At 45.1% G+C, this 25,968-nt stretch overlaps 5 protein-coding genes across 7 annotated transcripts; 4 read left to right on the top strand and 1 right to left on the bottom strand.

The window, feature by feature from the left end:
• The first annotated feature begins 393 nt into the window (after positions 1-393).
• nfam1 (NFAT activating protein with ITAM motif 1) lies at positions 394-2,985 on the top strand. 3 transcript variants are annotated; one of them, XM_084465256.1, is made up of 7 exons: positions 394-562; positions 906-944; positions 1,086-1,181; positions 1,777-1,880; positions 2,056-2,187; positions 2,354-2,458; positions 2,573-2,985. In XM_084465256.1, exons 1-7 carry the CDS (start codon positions 469-471, stop codon positions 2,636-2,638), a joined length of 636 nt encoding a protein of 211 aa, XP_084321382.1. In that variant the 5' UTR covers positions 394-468; the 3' UTR covers positions 2,639-2,985. The 3 variants fall into 3 exon arrangements, with proteins under 3 accessions (XP_084321382.1, XP_084321381.1, XP_084321380.1); XM_084465255.1 differs by having other exon boundaries at positions 906-1,181; positions 2,576-2,985; XM_084465254.1 differs by having other exon boundaries at positions 906-1,181.
• A 254-nt stretch (positions 2,986-3,239) lies between these two features.
• f8a (coagulation factor VIII associated) lies at positions 3,240-9,853 on the top strand. Its single transcript, XM_084465483.1, has 12 exons — positions 3,240-3,332; positions 3,687-3,733; positions 3,983-4,055; positions 4,654-4,813; positions 5,369-5,437; positions 5,582-5,702; positions 5,995-6,087; positions 6,202-6,266; positions 7,571-7,652; positions 8,022-8,068; positions 8,501-8,556; positions 8,680-9,853. The coding sequence occupies exons 1-12, from the start codon at positions 3,274-3,276 to the stop codon at positions 8,759-8,761; spliced, it is 954 nt and encodes a 317-aa protein (XP_084321609.1). The 5' UTR covers positions 3,240-3,273; the 3' UTR covers positions 8,762-9,853.
• Positions 9,854-9,982: 129 nt separating this feature from the next.
• emp1a (epithelial membrane protein 1a) lies at positions 9,983-14,399 on the bottom strand. Its single transcript, XM_084465484.1, has 5 exons — positions 14,320-14,399; positions 12,798-12,881; positions 11,351-11,450; positions 10,663-10,803; positions 9,983-10,349 (listed from the first exon to the last, which is right to left on the bottom strand). Exons 2-5 carry the CDS (start codon positions 12,870-12,872, stop codon positions 10,186-10,188), a joined length of 480 nt encoding a protein of 159 aa, XP_084321610.1. The 5' UTR covers positions 12,873-12,881; positions 14,320-14,399; the 3' UTR covers positions 9,983-10,185.
• Positions 14,400-15,865: 1,466 nt separating this feature from the next.
• Positions 15,866-17,479, top strand: LOC311341335 (uncharacterized protein; the record flags this gene model as incomplete). The annotated part of the gene is made up of 4 exons (XM_084466242.1): positions 15,866-16,283; positions 16,374-16,538; positions 16,893-17,011; positions 17,222-17,479. The coding sequence occupies 4 exons, from the start codon at positions 15,866-15,868 to the stop codon at positions 17,477-17,479; spliced, it is 960 nt and encodes a 319-aa protein (XP_084322368.1).
• Positions 17,480-18,068: 589 nt separating this feature from the next.
• Positions 18,069-24,768, top strand: LOC311340540 (zona pellucida sperm-binding protein 4-like; the record flags this gene model as incomplete). Its single annotated transcript, XM_084465408.1, has 13 exons — positions 18,069-18,072; positions 18,202-18,207; positions 18,609-18,789; positions 19,204-19,334; positions 19,705-19,841; positions 20,155-20,254; positions 20,550-20,672; positions 20,996-21,168; positions 22,172-22,269; positions 22,496-22,626; positions 23,029-23,209; positions 23,554-23,683; positions 24,694-24,768. 13 exons carry the CDS (start codon positions 18,069-18,071, stop codon positions 24,766-24,768), a joined length of 1,470 nt encoding a protein of 489 aa, XP_084321534.1.
• Positions 24,769-25,968: the final 1,200 nt, after the last annotated feature.

The raw sequence follows: 25,968 nt of genomic DNA, 5'->3' as shown, positions 1-25,968 counted from the left end.
TTTTTTCTATTTGTTTAGCCTCTGTTTGTATTGACCATGCTTCCCCTTTAGCCGCAGCCATTCTGCAGTATCAGTTGAAACACTGAAACACTGCAACACTGTCTCACTGTGGATGCATGCCAACATTACACCTCAGATATATGAACAGGTAAATCCTTTCTTAGGAGAATTTAATTCTCGCCTTTAATTGTTAAGAGGTTTTCCTGTGCCTATGCAACTTTTGTCGCCAGTTGTTTGGACTTACATTGGAACATGAGATAACATTGGGGAAGTTCTGATGTAAAAACAGGAAGCCTGCTAACGCAACGCTCCAGTTGCTGAAATAGAAGAAATACCCAGGAAGAAACAGACACACAATCTGTCTATACAGGCGGAAAGTCAGAGGTTGGAACATTAAAAACAAGCTTGATCACACAAAGTTTGTCAGCAGAGCATCACGGCAAAACTGCTTTCCAATAATTCCACATCATGGGTATTAAAGAGTTCAGGCCAATCTCCAAGATATTCTCAGGGATATTTCTACTTACTTCACTCAATTTCTGTCCAGGAATTCATTCAGTAGGTAAGAATTTTAACCGTTTTTTGGAAACACCTGTACTCAATTTACAATACTTAATGCAGTAATATGCATTAATACAGAATGAATGCATATTGTCTGGTCCTTCTGACTGCATTCACTCATGGTAAATAATTATTATCCTTTATTGTAAAGTGTTACTAGTTTTTATTTTCTATTAAATTTTACTTGATTCATTATTGACATAGTAGTAAGCTTTCCCTTTTAAAATACTTATTTGATCTCATGCAACTAACCTGATTATAGAATAAAGAATGTCTTAACTCAGTCTTTACACTGATCAAGTGTGTTGTCTGTGTGTTTTGCTCTGGTCTGATATGCTCCTTAGGCGTGGTGGCTTACAACGACACGCAAGTAGCACTTTCAGGTGAAACGGTCCATCTCAAATTTCAGGTGACACCACAGGTCAACCAAAGTGTAGCCACTATACATTGCTTCTCACCGAATAACGTTACTATACAAAATAAAATATTAAAACTACAAATCCTTCCATATGAGAGTCATATAGCCCTCGTCAAAGTGAACTCCTCTGACTCTGGGATGTACCGCTGTGAGCTGAGAGGTGTGGTCGGAAAAGTTGCTTACTGGTTTCTTCAGGTGATAGGTGAGTTATATTGCTTGGCTACTCAATATGAATACACAGTACTGTTTGTACTGTGTAATCTCGAACTGATTATATTCTACTCCATATTCTACTCAAGTTTTTATTTTTTATTTTTTCCAAAGTAAATATAACCTCTCACTTTCTCTCTTCACTTTCTCACACCGGATCTTACACCTGCACGTGATGAGAAATGGTTTTAATAAAATGCCATTCATTTTGATCATTCAAGTGATGGGTGTGTTTTTATAGGAACCACGTGGCCAACCAAATCTATTTTAGCTTAAAGTCATGAGGATGTGGTAGTGTTTTACTTGGGTTAAAACAGGTAATGGAGGGCTTATGCTTTGACTAATATGTGGTTATCTATAGGGTCTGATACTACCACAGTAAGCAAGTGACAAAACAGACATCAGCAAGTGGTTTGAAGAATGACAGTAAAAGAACTTGGCCACCACCTGCCATTTACCTGTAATGTAAATCTGTGTGTTATTGAATGATCTGTGTGTGTGTGTGTGTGTGTGTGTGTGTGTGTGCCCGCGAGCATGTGTGCATATGTGTTTGTTGGTGTGTGTGTGTGTGTGTGTGTGTGTTCCAGATAAGGGCTACCAGATGCCGATGGACGATAATATGACAATAGTTGGGGCCCTAACTGCGGTCCTTGGCATCTCCAGCGTTGCTTGCTCACTGTATCTCTTCAAAGTAAGATCATTACCTTGTGTCTAGTGTGTGTGTGTGTGTGTGTGTGTGTGTGTGTGCGTTTGTGTGTGTGTCTATTTGTGTATGTGTGTGTATGCAATCTGAGCAGTGGTCACGGTCATAGAAAAGAGAGCTAGAGAGATAGATAGAGCATCACTTGTGTACTCTCTCTCTCTAGGGACACGTTCCTTCGTTGGCGAAACGCGGCAGCCGGACGACCGAGGCGGGGGAGGCGAGGGAGGGCAGGCAGGAGCACAAGGACCCCGCCCCCCAGGGCGCCATGGCAACGTCTCCTGCCGACGTCTACGCTGTACGTAGGACCACCCCGCTCCTCCACATCCTTCAGCGTTAAACACGGCACAGAGCGTCCCCTTCTCCCTCCTGTCGGTCTGCCTCAGGTTGACCCTGAGCTGTGTGTGTGTGTGTGTGTGTGTGTACATTAACGACGTCATCCTGTAACATCTGCTCCCCTTAAGAGCCTGGAGGCCACGCCCGGGTCCATCTACGACACGCTGGAGCCCACCGCCGCCAGACAGGACACCGGCCCGGGCAGAGCAGCTTCGGGCAGCTCCCAGGGAGCGGTGAGTGCGGGCCCCGAAACCCACTCGTTTAAGAGCGTGAACCAGCTGCCTTCGCGTTGCTTTTTCGGTGGCTGACTGTGACCTGATGACCACTGTCCCATTTCACTTCCGCAGAAGGAGAAGACCCCCCACGGTGATCAGAACCAAGACGCGCTGGAATGTTTCTATGAAAACTTTTGAATGTCCACCGCGATTTGGTGTGTGTGTGTGTGTGCGTGTGTGTGCGTGTGTGTGTGTGTGTGTGTGTGTGTCTATTGTTTAGAATAGATTCTTGTTCTACTCACAGATGATGTAGGATTCTTTCTTTAGCTAAAACAGTGCTATTGGCAGAAGATAACAATGATTTTTAGGCATATATATATTACAATTTTGTATATTTTGTATGTGTGTGGGTTTCTACTTTGAATTAAATTGTCAAACACAGACTCTATCTCATAGCCTTTGCCACCTTTGTGATTGCTCTTTTTATTTTATAGTTATAACCGTTTATAAAAAGGGAAGGACTTTTTAAAATTATGTCAACACAAAAGGCCCAACCTTGCCATCTTCTCACATTTAATGTTGTCAAATGTAGAATATGGAAATAAAGTCTCTTCTCTCTATAATTTCGATTTTTCATTTGCAATTTCAGTTTTTCCATCTGGCGGCACTTACATTATGCATTTAAATGCATTTTATTTAAACTATGCCAAACGCCAACATTGGACTTTTGTGTGAGGCAAAAGTCACATGACTCTACAAGCCAGTCACAGCCGCTCGAGTCGTACAAGGACTTCCGGGATCGATCTAGTGTTGACTGTTGTCATTCTCTAATCATGGCTGCAGAAGGGGATTTTCTGACGAGATACCGTGCTGTTTCAAATAAATTGAAGAAGTAAGGCATTGCGATTTGGTTCTTATGTTACGCGTTAAGGTATTCGGAGAGGTACAATCAATAATGTTAATAATTACCAGCTGGCAAACTAGCGTTCTCATCTATGCAGAGCCAGCTAACGTGCTAACACTAACGCCAGGCAATGGGTTTATGATTCATACTGTTAAATCAGCTGATGATAGTCTGTCATAGTCAGTAAATTCACTAAACATATAAATAATAGTTATTTGACACTGTAAATGATAGCAGTGGCGTTGATAATTGTCAATAACATCGGATGCTAGCTATATTCAGATCTATAACGGTACTGCATTCATCATTCTGTTTTTTGTCTGGACTATTTTCTCCTGTCAGGCGTTTTCTTCGAAAGCCCAATGTTGCCGAGGCAAGCGAACAGTTTGGTAACTGAAGATCCTTTACTTGTCCTAACAAAACCCTTACTTCAGACTGACATGACTAACTCAAACATATTAGCAAAACAAAACACAACTAGCTTGTTGTGTGTGTGTGTGTGTGTGTGTGTGTGTGTGTGTGTGTGTGTGTGTGTGTGTGTGTGTGTGTGTGTGTGTGTGTATTTTGATAGCTATTGTTTGGTAGAAACGTATACTTGGCGCCACTCTCATCATGTTTGCTTATTACCTGTGTTGCAGGTCAGTTGGCCAAGGAGCTGAAGCAGCAGGACTGCCTTCAATATGCTGCCTTCTGCAACCTTGCCATGGCACGGTAACTAAATGACTATATATAACCATATAATAACTCCCGTTATCGGAACGTAATGTACCAAGGGGGCCGGTGATGCGGCCAGGGAGAAGCTGCGGTTGCTGACCAGTGCTCAAGCACTACAGTATACCACAGTGTTGTTGAATACTTGATTCTGTTTGGTCAATGATGCTCAAAGGGCGTGCGTTGTTTTCAATGACGGGACCCCTCTGCCTTTTCACAGTTCAGAATAAATTCGGTACATATTCATCGAAGACAACAATGTGATGATGCAAAAAGAAAATCCTCAAAGCAAATCAAAATAAAGAACTTTGAAAAGTTATTGACAAACCAGAATCAAGTATTCCAAAGTGCTGGTGGCATAACTTGAACTTTCAAGTTAATTCTGATGAAACCATTATGCTGGACATGATCTTAAAGGGTAATGTGAATTACACGTGTGGTATCTCGTTTGTTTTGATTCATACATGGATGAACATGAAGCGTGTGTGTGTGTGTGTGTGTGTGTGTGTGTGTGTGTGTGTGTGTGTGTGTGTGTGTGTGTGTGTGTGTGTGTGTGTGTGTGTGTGTGTGTGTGTGTGTGTGTCGCTCCGGACTCCAGGTGTGAGCAGACCCTGTTCAACGCCCCCGGGGAGGCGCTGGCCCTCACAGACGCGGCCCGCCTCTTCCTGTCCTCGGAGAAGGAGAACCGTGCGCTGCAGGCCCCGGGGTTTGATGAGCACCTGCAGGCCGCACTCAACTGCTACAGCTTCGCCATCAAGGTAATGACCCCCTTCACACACACACACACACACACTGCACAGTCTCATTAGCACGCCGCTTTCAGAGCCACCGGCCCTTCCTGCTTAACCTGACATGCCCTCTTTCAACAAGGAAGTGGAGGTTTGTTTGAGTGTGAGGAGGATGCGGTACTGAAACTTAACCAGTCCAAGTTATGGTCGAGACTCGCCTGTCATACCCATAAAGGATTAAAACTTCTATGTCGTATCTTTGTCAATGAGCAGTTGGTGAAATAGACATATGGTTATCAATATAGATATGATCTTGTATCATTTAATAAAATGCAAAGAACGACAAGCATTTAGGATTGGCATAAAACATTTATTCATAAAAACGTATTTGAGGTGCTAGAGAAAAGCTCACATGGTGCTGTTGTTGCTTTGTGTTTCCTTGCTATCTTCATGTACCTCCAAATAAAGGGGAGAGGGTTGCTTTACTATCTGGAGAATTGCGTCCTCTGTGCATTCCAGCTCTGCTCTCTTGCCCACATTCCAACAAAGACGGCCGTGTAACACAGTTGTACCGATGCCTTGCAGGTGTACATTGAGATGAACCAGCCCATCATGGCAGCCAGCCTGTCTTTAGAGCTCGGTAACGCACTCAAGGTAAGATGACGCTTAACGACGTAGCTGCCCTGTAGGATCTCACAACAGTTTTTTTTTTTAAACGTCCATGAAAGCATTACCCATGGTTTTGTGAGTAATCTAACTCTATCCGTCTTCTGCCCTGGATAATGATGGTGATGGTAGGAGATGAACAGGCCGGGGGAAGCCGTGGTTCACTACCAGAGGGCTGCCGAGCTGCAGACGCAGAATCCCGTGGAGGCTCTGCTGTCCATGGGAGAGATGGCCACCTGCAAGATCCTCACCCGTGAGTTCCGGACTCACTGTTCGACAGCAACCAAAATGATTTACTCCAATGTAACCCATGGTTACAAGTAATCTATTTGGGGGCTCATTTTTTAGATTACCATTGTATGATATTGTGCATTGTATTGTGTGTGTCTTTGTGTATTGTGTATGTCTGGGTGTATTGTGTATGTCTTTGTGTATTGTGTATGTCTGGGTGTATTGTGTGTGTCTTTGTGTATTGTGTGTGTCTGGGTGTTTGTGTATGCCTTGGTGTATTTGACGATGTGTGTGTGTGTGTGTGTGTTGGGCAGGGGACTACGATGGAGCGCTGACGGTGTTTACGGAGATGCAGCTGATCTGTCAGGAGAGGGGGCTGCAGCTCCCAACCACCAACGCCCCCGTCGGTCGGTTGAGTAGCTATCTAAACTATCTAAGCTTGTATGTGTGTCTTCACCTTGGTGGCCCTGGTGTTCCTGTGCTATGGAGTGAGACTCTCCCATGCTTTCTGCTCCTCTCAGGGGCCTTCCTGGACCTGGTGGCCAAGTGTGAGATCTCCAGAGTCCTGCTGCTCATGTTTCTTGAGGTAGGCACCGGGACAGAGAACTTCATGCATTTTAGCCGTAAATAACACAGAAATGTGCACCCACACTTGTGTGATACCCACACGGAACCAAACTGAAAAAAGGGATGAAATATACCATTCCACACGTAACATATTCCTTCTAATATGTGTAGAGTTGGTCTTATTTCTTAGAATACTGAAATACATTTTAAGGGAAAGATGACTATTATTGTGGTGGATAAAACCCCACACATCCACCACATTATCAATGTATTATAGTCATCTAGAAAATGTGTCCAAAGACTGATTTGATAGGTAGGAAATGACTTGAATCCCTTCTGCGCCGTTGTGTCCACAAGAAGGCGCTAGTCATCAAATGTGGTTTGTGGTGAATTACGATTGGAAGGGCTGACTGCTGTGCAAAATCAATCAAACAAAATCGGCCTGCTACACACGATTCCTACTCACTGTCGCGCATATAGCCGAGCCTCACAGCGTGGTTATCATTCACACACATGCCAAGGCATTGACCGTGGTCACGGCAGCGATGCCGGCTCCTCTCCATGTCTGGGTGGTGATCCCTGAGCAGCGCTGTCATCACCGTGATGTGATGTCACACCGACAGACCCAATCCCTGGCTACGGAGGCTCAGCCCCCTCCATCGTTAACGCAACCGCGCGTCCTTTAGCCATTGTCACGACATTCTCCGTGCTCGAGGGTTTCATATCCTAAACATAAATAAGGCCATTCAGTGGCTTTCAGAACTCCAGCGATGGACAGACAGGACAGTTATGACCTGGGGTAGACATTTTGGTTGGGTGTTTTTCTTGCCATTTCCGAAGCCACAGTAACCGAGCGGTTTGCTGCTCTATTTGAGTCGGGCGGGGTAGCCGGCCCGGCCGTACGTCATTCTGCTGTGCATATATTTAACATTTATTCATTAATATATATCTTTACCCTCAAATGCTATCAAATCGACCCCCTCTACAAACAATCCACATTGTAATTTCCAACTGTCTTTTGAAATAAATACAAAAACGCTCACTCTCCTCTACATGAATTCATGCACTCGGCCCAAAATGAATCATTTTGAGATAAATGTCCTCTTTGTTCGGTCATTACAGCCATCATTATTTTGGGGAAGGTTAGACAGAAGGTTGAACAGATTTCAGGTCTTATGCAATATAGGACAGGCCTTGTGTCAGCCATTGGATCCAGAAGCCCTTTTGACCTGAAGCCTTCTTCATTTTGTCATGTTTGAAACGTTGTCCGTACGACTGACGAGCTGTGTTTTGACAAACTCAGACATTGTTTTCCCCCCCCAGCCCCCTCCCCAGAAGCTGCTGCCAGAGCATGCTCAGACTCTGGAGCGGTACGCCTGGGAGTCCTTCGATCCGCACAGCCAGGGTAAACACACACACACACACACACACACACACACACACACACACACACACACACACACACACACACACACACACACACACACACACACACACACACACACAGAAACCTTTATTTAGATTATTTGTGTCTCAAATTCATTCTGAGGGTGAATTCTTATGTAATACATCGTTTAGTTTTCCGCCAGATGTAGAAATAGTCCTGCCCACGTTCCACTCCTCAAGGGGCCGTTTTGAGACTAGAATCTGGTGCTCACTGGCGTTACGGGTCGGTGCATCGGTGGAAGTACCGCCGCTAACGCCGCTGAGGGCGCTGGTGGAGCAAAGCCGTTCTACTCGTTCAGCTGAATGACTTCTCTTCTGTGCTCCACAGCCACCTTCCTGCCGGAGACCGTCTTCCTGCTGCTGCAGTCAGTGGTGGTGAGAAACAAAGCCAAGCTCCCTTCACAGCCAACAGGATTTCCTGCTTCCAGCGTCCTCACTTAGGAAGTGGAAAATAATGTCTACATCTGCATCACATGCACACATACATCACTCATACAATATGTATGAGTGCAGAACGGGCATTTACACGCGGATGCATCCGAGATGTCTACGGGAGTGTATATTTTCAATGCTTTATGTACTCTTATATTATGTGTGTATACAATGCATTTGGTTATAGTAAGCCTTGAGGCGTTATTCCTTTAATAATCCTTCCAAGAAGGCATTGAAAATGAACAGGCTAACAAACGTAGCGAGTAGCTCTCACGAGGAGAGCACCAGTAGTGTGGAGGAGGCTTTGTCCAGGTGATCTGCCTTTGCAGTTAAGGCCTTATTTATGCCGAATGTCATGGCAAATGTGTTTTACAGATGGCCTGCCAGGAAAAAGACACAGAATCCCTGAAGTCTCTTCAAACGGAGCTGTGGTGAGCATTCCTCAAGCCTTTCCATCACGCCAGAGACGAGGCCCGTTTCCACTACTTTCTTCATTTTTCCATATCAACCGTGTAACTTTTTTAATGGCTGTGTGTGCGTGTGCGTGTCAATAGGCCCTATCTCTCGGCTGAGCAGAACCACCTTCTCCACTTGGTGGTCCAGGAGCGAATCACCCCCTCTGGCCAAGGAATTTAGTACAGTCCCATTCAAGGTTCCAGTTCCTCTCCCCCTCCCACCCCCAGGAGAGCGCCACAATGGAACATTCCTGTGTGTGGTCGTGAGGTCTGTTTTAGGGCCTGAGGGAAGGTTGTCACATCAGGAGTCATCGTGCATTAGTCTTCTTCTCTTTAGAGTTGACACAATACTGTTGCTTTGTCCCGAGTGGGCCTCCCCCTGACAGCGGCCCGGGGCGTCCCGCCTCCACCACCACTATCCTGATGCCCCAGAACCGGTTTGAGAACCTGAGACGACCGCCACGGCACCGGGCTGTCGCTGTGTTCACAAAAAGTGGAACGTTGCAACATTTGAACCCAGTAATCGTTTAGGACCCTAATGGTGAATGTGGTTTGTTTTGGCCCGTGGAGGCTTTGTCGTGTGATTCCACACTGTTTATTTATTGTAAACGTTTTAGGAGACGATGTACACACTGCACACTGGTTTGAGTCGTTTATTTTTTTGTTTTTATTAATAAATGGTATGGCTTACATTGTACTATGGTGGCGGGAAAGCCCATTGTCTTCCATTCATTTTCTTTTCACGCGTACAAATGATATGTACTTTACTAAGATAGCAGCCAACTACAACACAACAGTCAAACACGGTCTCAAACTAAAAAGGTATACAAATATTATAAATGGTTACAATGCCGCAAAGTACACAAACATAAAAAGGTAAAATATACTTCACTTGTAAAATAGCAATAAAACTTTGTAGTACACGGAGCGTCAAGCCATGGGGTCTCTTCCCTGATTCCAGTCCTGCAATGGGAATGTTGAGGTTCTCCTACCCTGTGTTCTTGAATACAGTAAAACTGCCCTGCCACTACCGTTGTAATCACAGGTCACCCCATGGTACTCGCTGTATACTCACAAAATGCTTATGACTAATACATCCCCCTCCTAGCTTCACCAACTATACAAAAAACAAATGGCTATGGGCTCAGTTATAGATTTTTTTTTTCTGCTCTCTAAATCTCTTTAGGCACAGTGGCGATACACAACATTATTTACGGGTAATTCTACGACCATGGGATCGTCCTGCCACAAAAGAGGAATTAAGACGACCGCCCCCCCCCCCCCCCCCCCACCAAGGAACCCAACTACCTTCCATCACATCTATCCTTTTGAGTTAACCCATCCCCATGCCCCAGTACCCCCCCCCACCCCCCCCCGAAGACTCCCCATGAAGCCTCACCAGCATCTCAACCTCCCCCTTCATCTAGACTTCCATCTTCACTTATGTAACATATTCAACACATCGAAAGATTAACCTAACTTCAAACCCTTTTTTGAAAAAAAAAAAAAACACCCAAATAATTCTTTCCCAAATGATTTTCGGCCAAGGTCAACCCTCCCGACAGAGCCGTCGTATGGCCCCGCCCACCACCCCCTGCATCGGGCTTACTCGCTCTTCTTCCTCAGGACGATGTAGGTGACGGCCAGGACGAAGGTGAGGACGAAGGAGATCCAGGCCAGCACGTAGCTGTGTCCGTACCGGCCACCGCCGCCCTCATTCTTGTGGAACTCCGAGGTGTAGACCGAGGCGGCGATCATGATGCACAGGCCTGCCCAGGTGAAGGAGGCAGATGCGGGTTGCCATGGTTACATGTCGCAGCATGGCTCAGACGGTTTGATCACATTTTTATGAGCTTTTCATGAGCTGTTCTTGCGAGCCCCACCCCCCTCCCCCCCCCCCCCCCCCCGGCTGCTCATGTTCATGTTAACATGACAAACATTGCAGGAAAACCCCAGGGGGTATTGACACTTACAATAACTGATACAATGAACCTACAGGCACCCCACTGACCCTGTTCTCAGACAGGTTTACAGCTTGCATGTTTTGTATTTAATGGATAAGCTGACATCAGTGCTACTTACAGGAGATCATCTGCAGGATTCCAGAGAATGTGAAGCGCTGTCCTTTCCCTAGGGTGAACAGTTGAGCCACAAACACAAACAGGGCCAAGATGGCAAAGATACAGGCCAGGACAGAGGTGGCCTGCACTACCTGTAGATACTCTGTAGGGGGAGACAAAGAACAGCAAACTTCAGAAAGAGCGATAGTAAGTGGATTGATTCAAACAAGGGCACTCATAGGGCCATATTTATTGATGTCAGTTGTGCTGATGATGGCTACCGGAGTGGTTATCAGTGTATAAAGTCAGGGATCAACCATAGACAATGTGAAACATAGGGATGTGTTGGAATCTATGTGGCGGAAGGGCTACTGCTAAAGTAGAGAATTCTATGGAGCTTCATATATAAATAAGTGCTTATCGTGGTGTTAGTATTGACTACATAATATGGAGAAACAGAGCACAGTGAAAATGCCATTTCAACCTATTGTGCATGCTTCACTATACAATGCATACATACTGACTCAAGATGAGACAAAACTGAGAATGATACACTCCTTGTTTCTCCAAAACAACAAACAAATGTAGGTCGATTTTGTTTACTCTCAAAATACGTTGGACGTGACACTAGTTATTTTGTGTTTGTACCCGGGACATTCCCTTGTGTATCTTTTTCTATGAGAAGGATCATTCTGTGTGGTGGGGGTCACCTTCAGGGTAGCCGGCGAGGTTCTCGTACTGCCAGTCAGCCCCTTTGAGCATCCAGCGTCCCCACACGTCCGTGGACATCGTATCGGTCATCCACCAAGCCTGTGGACGTCACAGTACATCTTACAGCGATTCTCTTTTAAAATGCACATCGAATACTACTGCAGAATTAATACAGAGAACAGCTGCCCCCTGGGTTACAGAAAATCTTAATGCAGAAGGAATTTTATTTTCCTTACCACACACACACAAATTTGATTCATTGATTTGGAATGACCAATACTACAACACCATAGCATCCAAATATTAATAAAGAGCCTATTATGTCTCACACAACAACACAAACACTGTGCAAGTATTTACAACTAAGTATATAATACTGTATATAGTTATATTCAGGGGTAGAGATGACAGCGCCTTCTCCATATATGCAGACTGCCTATGATTGCTGACACAGAGCAGTATTTGGCTATTTGCTTAGAGTTTATTTTAGTTCTGCTTATTAAATCCAGCAATTTGCAATCCTCTAACACAGAGTCTATGAACATGTCCAAGGCTACCATAAATGAGTACAACTAGTTTTGTGCTATAACCACCTACTGTCAGAGCATGAATTAACAGCTGGTATTTAAAAAATAAATCTGAGAAACACAGGTCCATATACATGTCAAAGCAACAACCAACTTCCAGAATCACAATGGTTTTTAAAATATCAACAATAACAACGTCAGGAGTATTTGGAGAGTCTCTAAGAACAGTTTCTAGGGAGTTATTATTCAAATGTGTGAACCAGTTATATTTTTATTATACCAGTTGTATTTTTTTGTTTGTATGTATTGTGCTTAGTCCATATACTTTGCGTAGTTCATTCGCTGTAATGTCAACAATGCGATCGTGACAATGTATAGTCCTTTAAATGCGGGGCATTCTTTCATTATGTGCGCTGTTGATTGAAGCTGAATGGTTCATGAAGGTTTGGAAACCATAGAGAAAGGTTATATTGAGTGGGGAGTGCTTGCAGTCTAGCTTTGATTACAAATTTTGGAATGCCTGCGTTAACAGCTGGATTATGGAGCACTGCACACACACACACACACACACACACACACACACACACACACACACACACACACACACACACACACACACACACACACACACACACACACACACACACACACACACACACACACACACACACGTGTATGGAATAAAATCACAACTTATGGAACATGAATTGCCTTGCAGCATTAGTCCAATGTCTGCTTGTTAACAAAATTATAATAGACAAGTTGTTTGTGGAAAGGCAAACCAAAGAAACTCAATAGTACTAATAATGATGAAGCAGGTCTACAGTATCCAGGTATAATCAATAGTACTTATAATGATGAAGCAGGCCTACATTATCCAGGTATGATCATAGTACTAATAACGATGAAGCAGGCCTACATTATCCAGGGTGGCCACCAGGAGCAGGATGATGGTGGTGATGTGCAGAAGGACTATCCCGGCCAGGATCAACATGATAGCTCACTGAACACAGATAACACAATCCAACGGAAGGGGTGTGGGTTATTTATGTAGAAAATGTGTTTTCAACAGACTAATACCGTGAGAGAACGAGAGAGAGAGAGAGAGAGAGAGAGAGAGAGAGAGAGAGAGAGAGAGAGAGAGAGAAACACACACACACACAAACAGTTGAACTGCTTCTGCAACTCCAGAGGAGAAGGAAATAACGGCCCGAAAACAGAGGGAATAAGGGCAGCTACAGCGAGTTAGGACCTGTCCCAGACGTCGCATTCACACTGTGTTTAGGAGTAATTGCATGGCCCATCTGCACTGAAACACACCCCTGTTTACACCCATGCAACGATCCCCTGGGATCCTCTGCTCTTCATTCAAACAACAAATGAATAATATGTTTAATATGTTATACTGGATCTTGGGCAATACAATAAAGCCTCTGCTTGGGCCAACTACTAAACATGTGTCGAAATAAAGAAGACAAACTACAGATGCTATCAATAAGCCTACTTATGTAGCATCTCTAGGCTATATATATTGTGAGTACATGATTTTACATTTCTGGCTTCAAAACCCATTTGTTTACAGATTGTATTCTTGCTTCAGACCCACCCGGGACATTTAACACCACTATCCTTGAAATGGCTGAAAACATAACAGTTGACCCAACATAATTGACAGTAATGTGCAATCAAATCAAATGTAATGAATTAAACCCAAAATCAAAAGTATAATAGGCCTAATTATCTAATATAGCATTTTTCAATTTCGAAATAATGTCTGTCAGAGGATTAAGCTGTGTCAAAAAGCTATTTATTATCAATGCATCTATTTTTGAAATGTCTAAGTTGATAACAGCACCCCAAAGAATGGAGGAGAGTCTCTCACATAAACTGATGTATAAAAACAAAAACGTGCAGGACTATTACTACAGCGTTAACGCAATAAGCTGCTATGAGGTTCAAATGTGTGTAAATGCATTATACTTTTCTTACGATATATAATTTGCTGTATTACACTTCAAGGAACTACATAATAGGCATATCACATAATGTACAATAGGTCGTGGTCATTTGAACCCGGGCCCTGTACCTAGTCCGCTATGAAAAGAGCGCGAGAATATGACGACGGAAAATTATAAGCACGTCTTGCACGCACACAAACAGGCTTATTAGGTTGATCTATTTAGACACTGCGGTATTTCAAAGACTTTGGAGACACGCCTCTTCTATAACTATTTACTTTGGCGGTCGAAGAGTTAATAACCAGATCTCTTCCAAGCGTTGTCGAGTAGCGACTTTTGAGTTTCAACTATTTTGCTGATGGTTAACTATAGTAGAAAGAAAACATTCCTAAACACATAGTCGGATCACTTAGGCCTAATGCGAGCGCATAAATAAGATTCTTGCCGAAAAAGTTCACAATTTGAACAAACGAGGGGGCCTACCTGTATGCACTTTGACGCACGAGAATTGTTTGCAATCCGAAACACTCAACAGCGGCTGATCCACAGGATACACATCACCCTACTTTCTCCCTCCGCTCATTCCCTCCCTTTCCCTCAAAACCCCACCCATATCCTCAACATTTTCTCTCCAAAAAGCTGGAGACGCCGGTTCATTTCCCTCTGTAACACTACACGTCCATGGTGTGACCGCGTCATCACTGTTGCTTGCTGACAATAGCGCGCCGTTTGGGACTGTTATTGGTTTTCCAAGTTGGCCTATGCGCAACACCGGACACTTTCTCTTCTCACAATCGTACATCGTCGTGATTCTTGTTGCGCTACGGAATGGTTGTATTTTGGCTACTTTTCTTTTTTTTTATCAACTCAGGCTACTTTAAATAGACCTAGGTCTACTTAAATGCCCTTCATGATAAAGTAGCACACAAACTAGTAACCCGATCCCAAACAAGATCCCTATCTTTATTTAGAATGACACATACTATTATCAAGTAATTGTAATATTGCAATAACTTGATAAAAAGTGAAAATGAACTTTTACAGGATAATGTAAAATAATGATACAACAAAAATACAACTGATTCAACCAGCACAGCAATGCAGAGGAGAAGGAGGGAACACACAATTTATAGAATAATACATAATCTAAGTAGTCAAAGTTCCTAAAAATAAGAAAGATATGAACAGATAATTAGTGAAATGGGTTAGGCTGGTCTGGCTGTAGTAGTAGTCGTAATAGTGGTAGTGGTAGAAGTAGTAGCAGTAGCAGTAGTAATAGAAGGATTAGTAGTGATAGTAGCATCATGCCTGGTCTGGCTGTAGTAGTAGTAGGCCTAGTAGAAGTTACAACTTGTAAAACTTACGTAACTTACAACTTGTAACTTACATAACTTACAACGTGTAGCTTACGTAACTTACGAAACTTAACTTGTAACTTACAACTTGTAAAACGTATGTAACTTACAACTTGTAACTTAGGCCTACGTAACTTACAATTGTAACTTACAACTTGTAAAACGTACGTAACGTACGTAGCTTACAACATGTAACTTACGTAACTTACAACTTGCAATTTACGTAACATATGTAACTTGCGTAACTTACAACTTGTAGGTAACTTAGGTAACTTACAACTTGTAACTTAGGTAACTTACGTAACTCAGCTGTTTACTCTTATGTGTGTATTTATTATATTTCTGCCACTCAGTTAACTATGTGGTCCTGATTATTGAAATGCAGGAAACAATCTAATAAAGTGTGTATTTTCCCAGTTATAGAAAACCAGTAGAACAAATGAATGAGGATGAACCTGTGCATTAAATAGTTATTATAATTAAACTGTTTAAATGACTCGGCATAGGCAACTGTAGATGGATTGGTCCTAGTTGTATTCTAGATAAGAAACTCCGTAGGTAAGTTAAAAAAGACCAACCATGTCCATCCCGTCGTGATAGGCTACTTAAATGATTGTTAATCAGTAGTGCGAGGTGATGTTTCTGTGCACGTGAGCAAACCCAAGTATTCAGAGATGTCTGGTAAACGGAATAGAAAAATATCCACGTGCTTGTTTATAGTAACTTTAACCTTTTACAATCTACATTTAAGTTTTTCTTTGAGTGAAGTCGTCAAGTTAAAGACATTATTTGGGTTGCCTGCTTCCCGAGATAAAGTGGAGAGCGAATACCATCTAAAGGCTGGGCAGGCTCTCCGACACCGAGGCAGTGCTCTGCCCAACGCTGCCCGCTCAGCTCTTCCCCAGCAGCGGTCTAAGGTCGCGGGGTTGAGCCCACCAGCCCTCGATCGTTCAACTGTTCCCCATCAGCTTGCAGATCCGGACACATATGAGCAGAGGGCATCGGAAGTTACCATTAAATTTGGAAATGGCAGTGAACTTCGAAATACAAAAGGTTCCGATAGATATCTTGCTTACCAAGCAGACTACCCAGGTAACAAGCACTTTGTACATTATTGATTCAAGGTTATGGTTCCACCGGAGCAAAACGGTGTTGGTTTTAAATGGGTTATTCCTCCACTAGGCTTTCAGGAAATCCACGAGGCGAATATATTTGGCCCTTCATTTGACGACAGCAGGCCTACTCCCTTTTCGGAATGGCAGGCTATGAGGCCCTTGGTCCAGTGTGACGACACCACCATGACTTTGACTGCCTCTGGACTAGGATACGCACTGTTTGTGGACAGAGGTGGGCGTGGCTTTTATTTATTTATGTTCAGTGAATTTTAACAACATTTGTCGTCGCATAACATAACGGCACAGCACGAAGCCAGTAAACTTGTGCTGCTACTTTGCGTTTCTGCGCTAAAGGTGCCATGGAATCAGATCCTATCAAAATCTTGTTAACAATGGAAACGTCCAATGTATTATCTATTCGAGTAGGCCTATAAATATTTTTTTAAACATTCAGTTACGAACTCATACTCTCTAACTTGAACAACATATAGCTATATATCCAAATACGATCAGATTCTCTGCTACACTATAAAAAAGTGTAACTCCATAGCATTTACTTTTGTAACCACTTTTTGGTCTTTTCTAGAGGGGGATTTCCCCATCTCTGTGTTTCACTTGCCACCAAACTGTGGTTATACGGTGAAGGCCTCCAGGAATGGCCTGGTAGTGGAAGCTCCCTACGATGGCTGTTACATGACCAAGCAGGTAGCAACAACCAACCTGCCATCTCCCTCTTCTCATTACTGCTGATTACCAGCTCATTTACCATGGCAACTGGTATTGCCTGGATTGCTTCCTTTTTTTACTTTGTGGTTCTCTCCCTTGTTAAATGCGGAGACTGTAACAGATATGCAGGAGTGGTAGAAATTAAGTGGTTCCATACGTCTGTCTTGTCTGTCTATCTGTCTGTGTCAGAACGGCAGCTATGTGCTGCCCATGCTGTGGTGGGGCAGCCCACTGAGACTCTCCTGTCCGATGCAGAAGACCCCTGCCTCTCCGCCACTAACCCTCTCTCTCCCGTGGGCCCTCTGCTCACCCTATGGGGTGGCCGTGCACGTGTATGGGATGGATGAGGAGATCCCCTCACTTGGAACCATAGGTGTGTGTGACGCTGGTGTTGTAAAGGAATTTTGGTCTGACAGTTTTGTGCTCGGATTAAATTATGACTTGTGAGACTGTACGGATATTCAGCCTTCGCTGGGTGGATGTTGATTTTGACAAAGGACACAGGCTTACGTTATTTAAAAAAAACCTCCAGGCAGTCTGATTCTAAAGTTAAATGCTGCTTTCTGTGCTCATGCCAATTCGGTGGGAAGTTAGACATTGTTATCGTTGTACAGTCTATTTCTTATAAAACGGTTGCGATTGTTCCATCCATTGCTAAACCTTCCTTGGCACCGCATTGTTTTTGAAATTCTGCAGACTGAGGCGCCCCTTGTTCGTCCTGAACTCGGACTCCCTCCCCCATGCACTGATGCCTATCATGGTCCTATCATTTGTTTAGCTTCGGGAGGGCCTTTCAATGGCCGTAGCCCGTTGGTCTAACGAGGCTATGGATTATATGCACCCTTTTGGAAAATGGAGGCCACTTGGTTTACTCATTAATCGGGTCGCAAGGGAGAATGCGGTGGCCGAGAAGATAATTCAAGTGTTATTAACCAGCAAGAATAATCCATAGCATGTCTAATTTGGCAATTGAACAATTGTGTTGATGTGAAATATTATTGTAAAGCCACCATAGAGTACTGGGTGTTGTCCTGCTATGAGTCAGTGAAGATATATTTCCAGTGAAGGACGACTGGGAGCCGCTTGTGTCTCCGAAGTGTGCCTACCGCACAGAGGCCCCACTTGGAAATCTGCTCTTCTATATTCCCCTCAATGCTCCCTGTCTGCAGGCTCAAGTAAGTTCCCCTTTTGAGTGACTGGTTTACCACAAAGAGATCTTGACAGCGTTGAAAAAGGGTTTTTATCATTTGATTGCTTTGTTTTTGTCTGGTGTTGTAGGAGGGACTCCACCTCAGAGTGCTGAAGGATGATCAAGAATTCTCTCTCTCCTGCCAAGACCCCTCTTCCCCTCTTCTCCCGCTCGTCCCCATTCCGCCACACACCCCTCCACTGTCTCCTATCGACCCCCAGCACCCCCACCCTCCGGACCCCATCACTCCTGCACAGGTGGCCACCACTGCCTCACCTCCACCGCCTCAATCCGTGACCTGGGGGCAGGTGATCTGGCCTCCTGGCCATCTGAACTATCCTCACCCTGGGCCCCCGTTCCCTCATCTCCCCCTGGTCTACCCTCCAGGGCCCCAGCCCAAAAGCCCTTCTCAACCCTCTCCAGATGTGGCTCCTGGACCTCCACCTCAGTTCCCCCATCTCTACTCAGGTCCTGGCCAGCAGCAGTTTTCTCCCCACCTACCCCCATCCCCTCCTCAGCAGCCTGCCGTGGCGCAAACATCTGGCCCCAGTGTGGACCTGGGGAACCAGTATCCAAAATGGCCTCCTCAGCAGGGGTTTTATCATTGGTATGAGCCCTACATGCCATTGTACGGCTCCCATCACCCTCGCCAAGAACCCGTCCCCTCCACCCAAAGTACTACAGCACGTCCCCCGACTACCCCACCACATACACCCCACATGGCTCCTTACGACCAGCAATTGAATCCACAGCAGTCGTACCAGCAGCCACACACATTCTCCCAAGTCCCTCAAAGCCCCGAGAGAATTGTCAGCCCTGCCTTCCCCGCTCTTCCTCAACAGCTTCTCGTTCCACAGCAGCCACTCCCATATAGTCAGTATTATCCTTATTGGTCAATGTTCACCCCAGGATCCGTCTCTGATGGATCCACGCCGGCCCCTTCTCAGCCTCCTACCACTCCGACCCCAACCCCGTTCCCCAGCTCCACACCTTCGACCTCTGCCTCCAAACGTCTGAGGACCCTCGGACCACAGCCCCCGAGGCTCCGGTGTTTTAGCGAGAGGATGATGGCCTTCCTGCCCTCTCCTCATCCGGACTCCATCCAGGTCAGAGGTCAGTGGAAAAACTAAAAAGGGCTTATTGACGAATGTCATGCAATGTAGATACAAAGGGCACATTCTAAGTCAAAGAAAACATGATTTATTGGGATCATACAGTAATTAAAACATTTGTGGATATTGTAACCCATTTCTGCCAAGTCTATTCCGCTAGTTGCCACTACATTCTACACACGGCCCCCTTTAAGTTTACTAGTAACAAAGTAAACAAGGTTATATCCTTTTTATATAACTATTATTTAGATTCCTATTTTCCATAGAGATGGAAAGATGTGTTGCGACGGGAGCTGGGCTGGAGCCATCCATTCTCCTAACTCCAGGGAAACCGGCCATTTGACCTCCTCCCCTCCCTTACTCTACCCCAGCTTTAACAGCAGACTTCCAGAAGACATGGCTGCGCCTTTCGTCTGTGTCCCCGCTGTGCAAGTTCAAGCTGTTGCGTACCAAGGCGCCCGGACTGGTGTTTGAGTCTCCAATACCAGCCTGCCACAGCCAGCGCAAGGTTAGGGCTGACCATCTCCTGTGGGCTCCTACTGCCGTTATTCTAGATGCTTCTGAATGTATACCGGATAGTGGAGTAATGAGGGGAAACTGAACTGGTACACATTTCCGGGCTGTTGAGTCAAGAATGCTTTTAAGAGTTGCAAAACAGTTATATCTGGCATGTCAACGATGGGAAAACCCATTTTGACGTACAGCACCTTGCACTGTGATGCTAGCGTTGAAGTTCTAGTGTTTCCCCAGCTCACAATTGCATTGTACGTGTCCTGTAGCGGGCAGTAATGTCCAGTTCTCTCCCTCCCCTCTCCCCTCAGACCCCCACGACCCTGTCGTTGCGGCTCAGGTACTGGGACGCATTTCAGTCCCGGAAGCGAATCCTGGAGTTCCAGTGTCCTCACCGTCCTCCTCTGCCCGGTACCCCGGCAGCTGAGGCTCCTCCTCCCATCCTTCAAAACACCCTAGCAGCCAGCCTCCCTCCTCCTACCCCTCGCCCTTTTCACGCCATGCCAGACCTCCCCCAGGTTGCCCATCTCACCAGGCCACCAGGGTTGGGACCTCGTGGCGCTCCGGGTCAAGGTGAGCGTACATTCCGTGGGAAATTGATTTTTAAGTCTGAACAGTTTCATTGTCAAGTGATGGCTTTATTGCGCGGGCTCAGCGTCCCCTTCATCTTAAGCGTTGACGTTGAACCCTTAAACTGTCTCCGTAGGATGCAACATTCCTCAGGACCAGCGTCTCCCCTGTGGCACGGGTGCTCTGACCCAGCCGCAGTGCCTCTCCCTGAGCTGCTGTTTTAATACGCCGCCCCCTTCATGCTACTACCCCATGGATGGTGGGTCGCACCACCAGTACACTCTCTCTCTCTCTCTCTCTCTCTCTCTCTCTCTCTCTCTCTCTCTCTCTCTCTCTCTCTCTCTCTCTCTCTCTCTCTCTCTCTCTCTCTCTCTCTCTCTCTCTCTCTCTCTCTCTCTCTCTCTCTCTCTCTCTCTCTCTCTCTCTCTCTCTCTCTCTCTCTCTCTCTCTCTCTCTCTCATGCAATTTGAAAAGGTTATTGGACACCTTGGGTCTCATTATCAATTGCCTCCTGACATGCATTACATTTTTGTTTACATGACCTTTTGACAATCTTTGTGTGTGTTTGGATGTCTACCCCAGAGTGCACCCTCGACCACCACTTTGTCTTCACCGTGCCCGCATCCCTCACCGACCCCCCTCTGTCCCCCGCCCTGCTGGCCGCCCCGGGCCACCCGTCGTGCACGCCTCAGAGGGTGACGGCCGACTACGCCTTGTTTCTGATCCCCATGGACAGCTGCGGGGCACGCAGGATTGTGGGTTTGTCGTGTGTCAATATTCCTGTGTACATACTGTGAGGCAGTATTCTATGTCTTTGGTGCGTTGCATGTGAGGTTCAGGTTCCACAGGTCCATGGCCGTGGTTTTATTTACATGTATATTTTTCAATGAATGTGAATTGAATACAGAATAGTACAGACTAGTCAATTTGATGTTGATGCAAAGTGACTATTGGCTAAATACACTATGGCGCCCTCTATAGGACAGTACCATTAATTTGCTTCCACTAAAGGCCATATTTCACTGCTACGTCAAAAGAGACCATGCAAAGACCATGTTGTGTCTCTGGGTTGCGACATGAGTCTTCACAAACGTACTGTACATAGAATCAAAAGCTCTATCTTAATGGAGAACATTTATTTACGATACATTATTCATTCACAAAGCAAATTGGTGTCCTTAAGGGTTTTTTTTTTTTTCCTCATTTGTTTAATTAAGGCATTAAGATCAATTTCCAAAAGATTTTTTTAATTCCTCTTTTTAGTCAACTTTAGCATGGGTGCCTAAACTTATGCCTACCACTGTGTATATATATATATATATATATATATATATATATATATATATATATATATATATATATGTATATGTATATGTATATATATGTATATATATATATGTATATATTATGCCTACCACTGTGTATATATATATATATATATATATATATATATATATATATATATATATATATATATATATATATATATATATATAATAAGTATTTTGGTGTAATATGGTCCTACTAAACTTCAATAGTAAAATAAGAATTACTTTTTGGCCGTTTGATGGACTGGCATTGGTCATAAATATTGAAGGGTGACCAATGAAGTAGGAATTTGAGGAATTCTCTCACTGTCTCTGAATACTCACACTGTACTCCAATAACTGGTGTCTAGCCTTGTATCAGATCCAGGTTTTTGTCTTGAGTAATGGATTGACCTGTTCCCTGTGACATGTGTTGCATCCCTCTTGACAGGTCGTTGGCAAGACGGTGATCTACATTTTGGAGATCGTCAATAAAGTAGAGTCCATTACCCTCGGCTATGGCACCATCACCAGAGACTCACCCGCCAGGTTCTGCCACTAAAACATCTCCAAATGTTTCATTCCTGTTGCAAATACCTCAGGGGATACACAGAATATTTTTGTACTGTATGACAAATCTTGATTTTTAACGACCGCTTTATTGTCATTATTGATGTTGGCTCTACATGAAGGTCAAGTGCATTGGCCCCTCTATTTTGTTTTGTGTTTGAACCCTGTGTGACCGCCACAGCAACGATTCCGTGTCGTCCCCCAGGATCCTTGTGGAGTGTCGCTACAAGCCTGGCCCCCCTTTGGTAACCACCGGTTACATGACCAAGATTCCATCCCTGGGACCTGGAATTCCAGGTCAGGGAGTGTTCGGAGTTCAGCTTCGGATCGCGAAAGGTAGGCGGACGGGAGTGTGTGTGCCGTTGTTCTTCCCTGTTCTCCAAGACATGAATCGGGGTTCTGAAAGCTGACTCGTGCCAGCTCGGGTCCCCGGGGCTTCCAACATTTTTTAGGACCCCACCCATTCTTTGATAAGCTAGATGAAGGAAATAAATTATATTTCTCGCTGCGGGGCCTGAATTCCATGTATTGAGTTGGGCACAATTCATAGAAGTGTTGAAATTTTTGGATGGATCAGACAAACAGGGTCTAAAGTACAGCCCAGTGAAAGGTCTTTCATGTTTTGTCCAACTCTGTGGGAATGTTTCTTATGGTGGCTTTCAGACACCGCTATTGAAAGCCAGCCTCTCTGGTTCCAGCCAGCGATGACATCCCTGACTTGGTCCTCTTCCCCTCCAGATGCCCAGTACAACAGCTTCCACCCCCAGTACCACATGCCCCTGCGCACGCTGCTGGGGCAGCCCCTCTATCTGGAGGTCCGTCTGGTCAACCCTCCGGACCTCCAGCTGGTGCTGCTGGTGCATTACTGCGTGGCCTACCCCCGCTCGGGAGCCGCCATGTGGGTCCTCCTCTACAAGGAGTGAGTATGTGCTGGTGTCCGTCGGGCCAGCATGGAGTGAAGTAAGACACGGTGTTAGGGGGCAGCGGGGGCGACCACATAGATTGGGATTCACTGTTCATGGTGTGTTGCTGCTTTTCTGGGTCCCCAAAGAATTGCAAAATAAACGCTGTCACCCGATTTCTATTAAATGAGCATACAGATAATGAAGTACAAGTCCTTTCTCCTAATGAAATCGACAAACTTTTTCGGGGGGGTTCTCCCTAATGTTTTCACTTGAAATCCAGTCTATGCCATGGAGCCGGCTGAGCCCCTGTGGGTTCTGTACCCAGACTGACTGGCCTTGCGCTCCCTACTCTCTGCAGTTGTCCTAACCCTTTGGATCCGGCACCACACAACGTTGTTCTCCCTTCCCCTGGGAGCCAGACCCGCAGGTTCACCATCACCACCTTCAAGTTCCTCCAGAAGGGGAAGACTTATGAGCTGGACCAAGAGGTGTGTGTGTGTGTGTGTGTGTGTGTGTGTGTGTGTGTGTGTGTGTGTGTGTGTGTGTGTGTGTGTGTGTGTGTGTGTGTGTGTGTGTGTGTGTACTTTGATGATGCTTTTAGTTGTTGAACATAATATAGGCATCTTAGAGTTTTCCATGTTACATTTGTACTGATGCACCTAGGAATGTAAGTGTCTACACCTTAGGCCATGTGTATATGCATATTTGGCAGGGTGCATTATAAACAGCCCGAGGGATTTTACGGCTGGCTTCAACATGGCTTTGCTTTCACGCCGCTTCCTTATTTGGTTTGGTGTGTGTGAGGAGCGTTGACATGGCCAAATGAACACGTCACAAATGAATGTCATTAATATTCCCTGTGTTTTTATATCACACGGCATGATTAGGCTGAACTGTGAAACGGCATGCATTTAGGAGCCGTCCAGAGATTCCACTGCTAGTACACAATGATCTGTTTGGCTTTTTGTACAGAAGACAAACTTGCAAAATTGTTTTGTACACATGGCATATTCTGAATACCAATTTTACATTGTGGATGTCGGAAAGAAAAATATCAAGTTGTTGCAATTCACATTTTTGTGACTACTTGTGCACGCTGCAGCTGGGAGTTTTTACAACCCTCTGAGGCAAAGGGTGTGTGTGCTTGTTTGTAGGTGGGTGTGTGTGCTTGTTTGTAGGTGGGTGGGTGGGTGTGTGTGCTTGTTTGTAGGCGGGTCGGTGGGTGTGTGTGTGTGTGTGCTTGTTTGTAGGTGGGTGTGGTTGTTTGTAGGCAGGTGGGTCGGTGGGTGGGTGTGTGCGCTTGTTTGTAGGCGGGTGGGTCGGTGGGTGTGTGTGCTTGTTTGTAGGTGGGTGTGGTTGTTTGTAGGCGGGTGGGTGTGTGTAGTTTGTAGGTGGGTGGGTGGTCGGGTGTGTGTGCTTGTTTGTAGACGGGCGGGTGGGTAGGTGGGTGGGTGGGTCTGGCACTCACACAACCAACGCTCTGTGGTCCCGCCCCCAGGTGTACTTCATGTGCTCCACGGAGGCCTGCGTGTCCCAGGACCAGCCCTGTGTGGAGGGGTGCGTGGGCCAGTGACCGACTCCACGGGACAATGCAGCGCCACTCGCTCATGGCTGCCAGGAGCTCAGTCACTGGGCCAACGGCGTGTCTGACTCAGCCTCCAGGAGACCCACTCCCCACTGGAAACCCAGGACGGAGTGGTAGTGGTTCAATATGACAGCGGGACAATGAGTTAGTAATGAGGAGCGTTTTGAATAATTTAGCAACACTCGCTGATCCATTTCCTGTTTGTGTGTGTTGTTTTTTTCCTTTTTAGTTTTGTTTGAAATGGAAGCAGTGTTTGAGCCGATGCTGTCCTGAGAGCTCTGGGCTCTTTAGTTAAAGCAGCACAGTACTGCCTGGACTTGGAAGTACGTTCAACTAGAAGTACACTGTAACACTGCTCCTCCTGCTCACTTTCCTTGCCAATAAAACTCAACAAAGTAAACTTAAAGGGGACATATTAGTTGTATTTTTGTTCTTTGCCTATTGCCAGTGAGTTTAATAACAGGAGGTGGCTCACTGTCAAATGGTTCATGTCGTGGACTGATTCTCACTATTTGGTCATTCAATTGGACTGTTGTGTGTTGCAAGATTCAATACAATTATCATAAAACTCATTTTACAGTGTCTCTATTGAAAAGGAGTTTCACGTGGCCAATGTATCATTTCTGACACCAACTGTATAGTCTGATATTGCGTGGTTTTTCATTGGAGAATTTGTCCACTGGGTGTCATCAAAGCAATAAAAATGGCTAAGGGCAGACAAATTTCTTGCTCCATGTTTCATACAGCTGGTTCTAATAAACCTTTTGCGTGTATATTCCTAACTACGGTGTACAATTTTTTTTTTTTGCCGTTAATTTCTAATTAATTTGTTTACTTTGGGCTGCTTTGCAAATGGAACACCTCATGCATGTCTGAATTTGTACAATTGTTTATTACATCTACCTTTTTAAAAAACATTCTGTGTATATCTTGGGGTGAAATGATTCACCAGTCGCGTGTATATATAAAAAGCACTATCTCCAACGGTAAGTGGGAAGCCAGGCCCGGCGCCCTGTGAAATGTAAGCACTGCGGCATACTGCGTTTATTTGATGGCTGCCTGGCCCTGTGTTCAAAGGAAGAGCGGAAAAAGGGAGGAGGGCACACGACGGAGAGGAACGAGGGAGGGAAGGGGAACGACTACACGAAGAAGAGGGGGGAGGGAAGAACGATTCTCTTCTGTAAGCGC

The sequence above is a fragment of the Micromesistius poutassou genome, assembly GCF_964030765.1.
Source record: "Micromesistius poutassou genome assembly, chromosome: 3".
In the NCBI taxonomy this organism is placed as follows: Eukaryota; Metazoa; Chordata; class Actinopteri; order Gadiformes; family Gadidae; genus Micromesistius; species Micromesistius poutassou.
The sequence above is the reverse complement of the archived record's forward strand: the minus strand, read 5'-3'. Positions and strand labels throughout refer to the sequence as shown.

Bases quoted from the DNA above. Each gene is read 5' to 3' on its own strand.
- nfam1 (XM_084465254.1), top strand. From the start codon at position 469: ATGGGTATTAAAGAGTTCAGGCCAATCTCCAAGATATTCTCAGGGATA. The intron at 563-905 runs GTAAGAATTTTA...TATGCTCCTTAG, and splicing joins TCCAGGAATTCATTCAGTAG to GCGTGGTGGCTTACAACGAC. The intron at 1,182-1,776 runs GTGAGTTATATT...TGTGTGTTCCAG, and splicing joins CTGGTTTCTTCAGGTGATAG to ATAAGGGCTACCAGATGCCG.
- f8a (XM_084465483.1), top strand. From the start codon at position 3,274: ATGGCTGCAGAAGGGGATTTTCTGACGAGATACCGTGCTGTTTCAAAT. The intron at 4,814-5,368 runs GTAATGACCCCC...GATGCCTTGCAG, and splicing joins GCTACAGCTTCGCCATCAAG to GTGTACATTGAGATGAACCA. The intron at 7,653-8,021 runs GTAAACACACAC...TGTGCTCCACAG, and splicing joins CTTCGATCCGCACAGCCAGG to CCACCTTCCTGCCGGAGACC.
- emp1a (XM_084465484.1), bottom strand. From the start codon at position 12,872: ATGTTGATCCTGGCCGGGATAGTCCTTCTGCACATCACCACCATCATC. The intron at 11,451-12,797 runs GTAGGCCTGCTT...TGACGTCCACAG, and splicing joins TGGTGGCCACCCTGGATAAT to GCTTGGTGGATGACCGATAC. The intron at 10,804-11,350 runs GTGACCCCCACC...CTCCCCCTACAG, and splicing joins CCTCGCCGGCTACCCTGAAG to AGTATCTACAGGTAGTGCAG.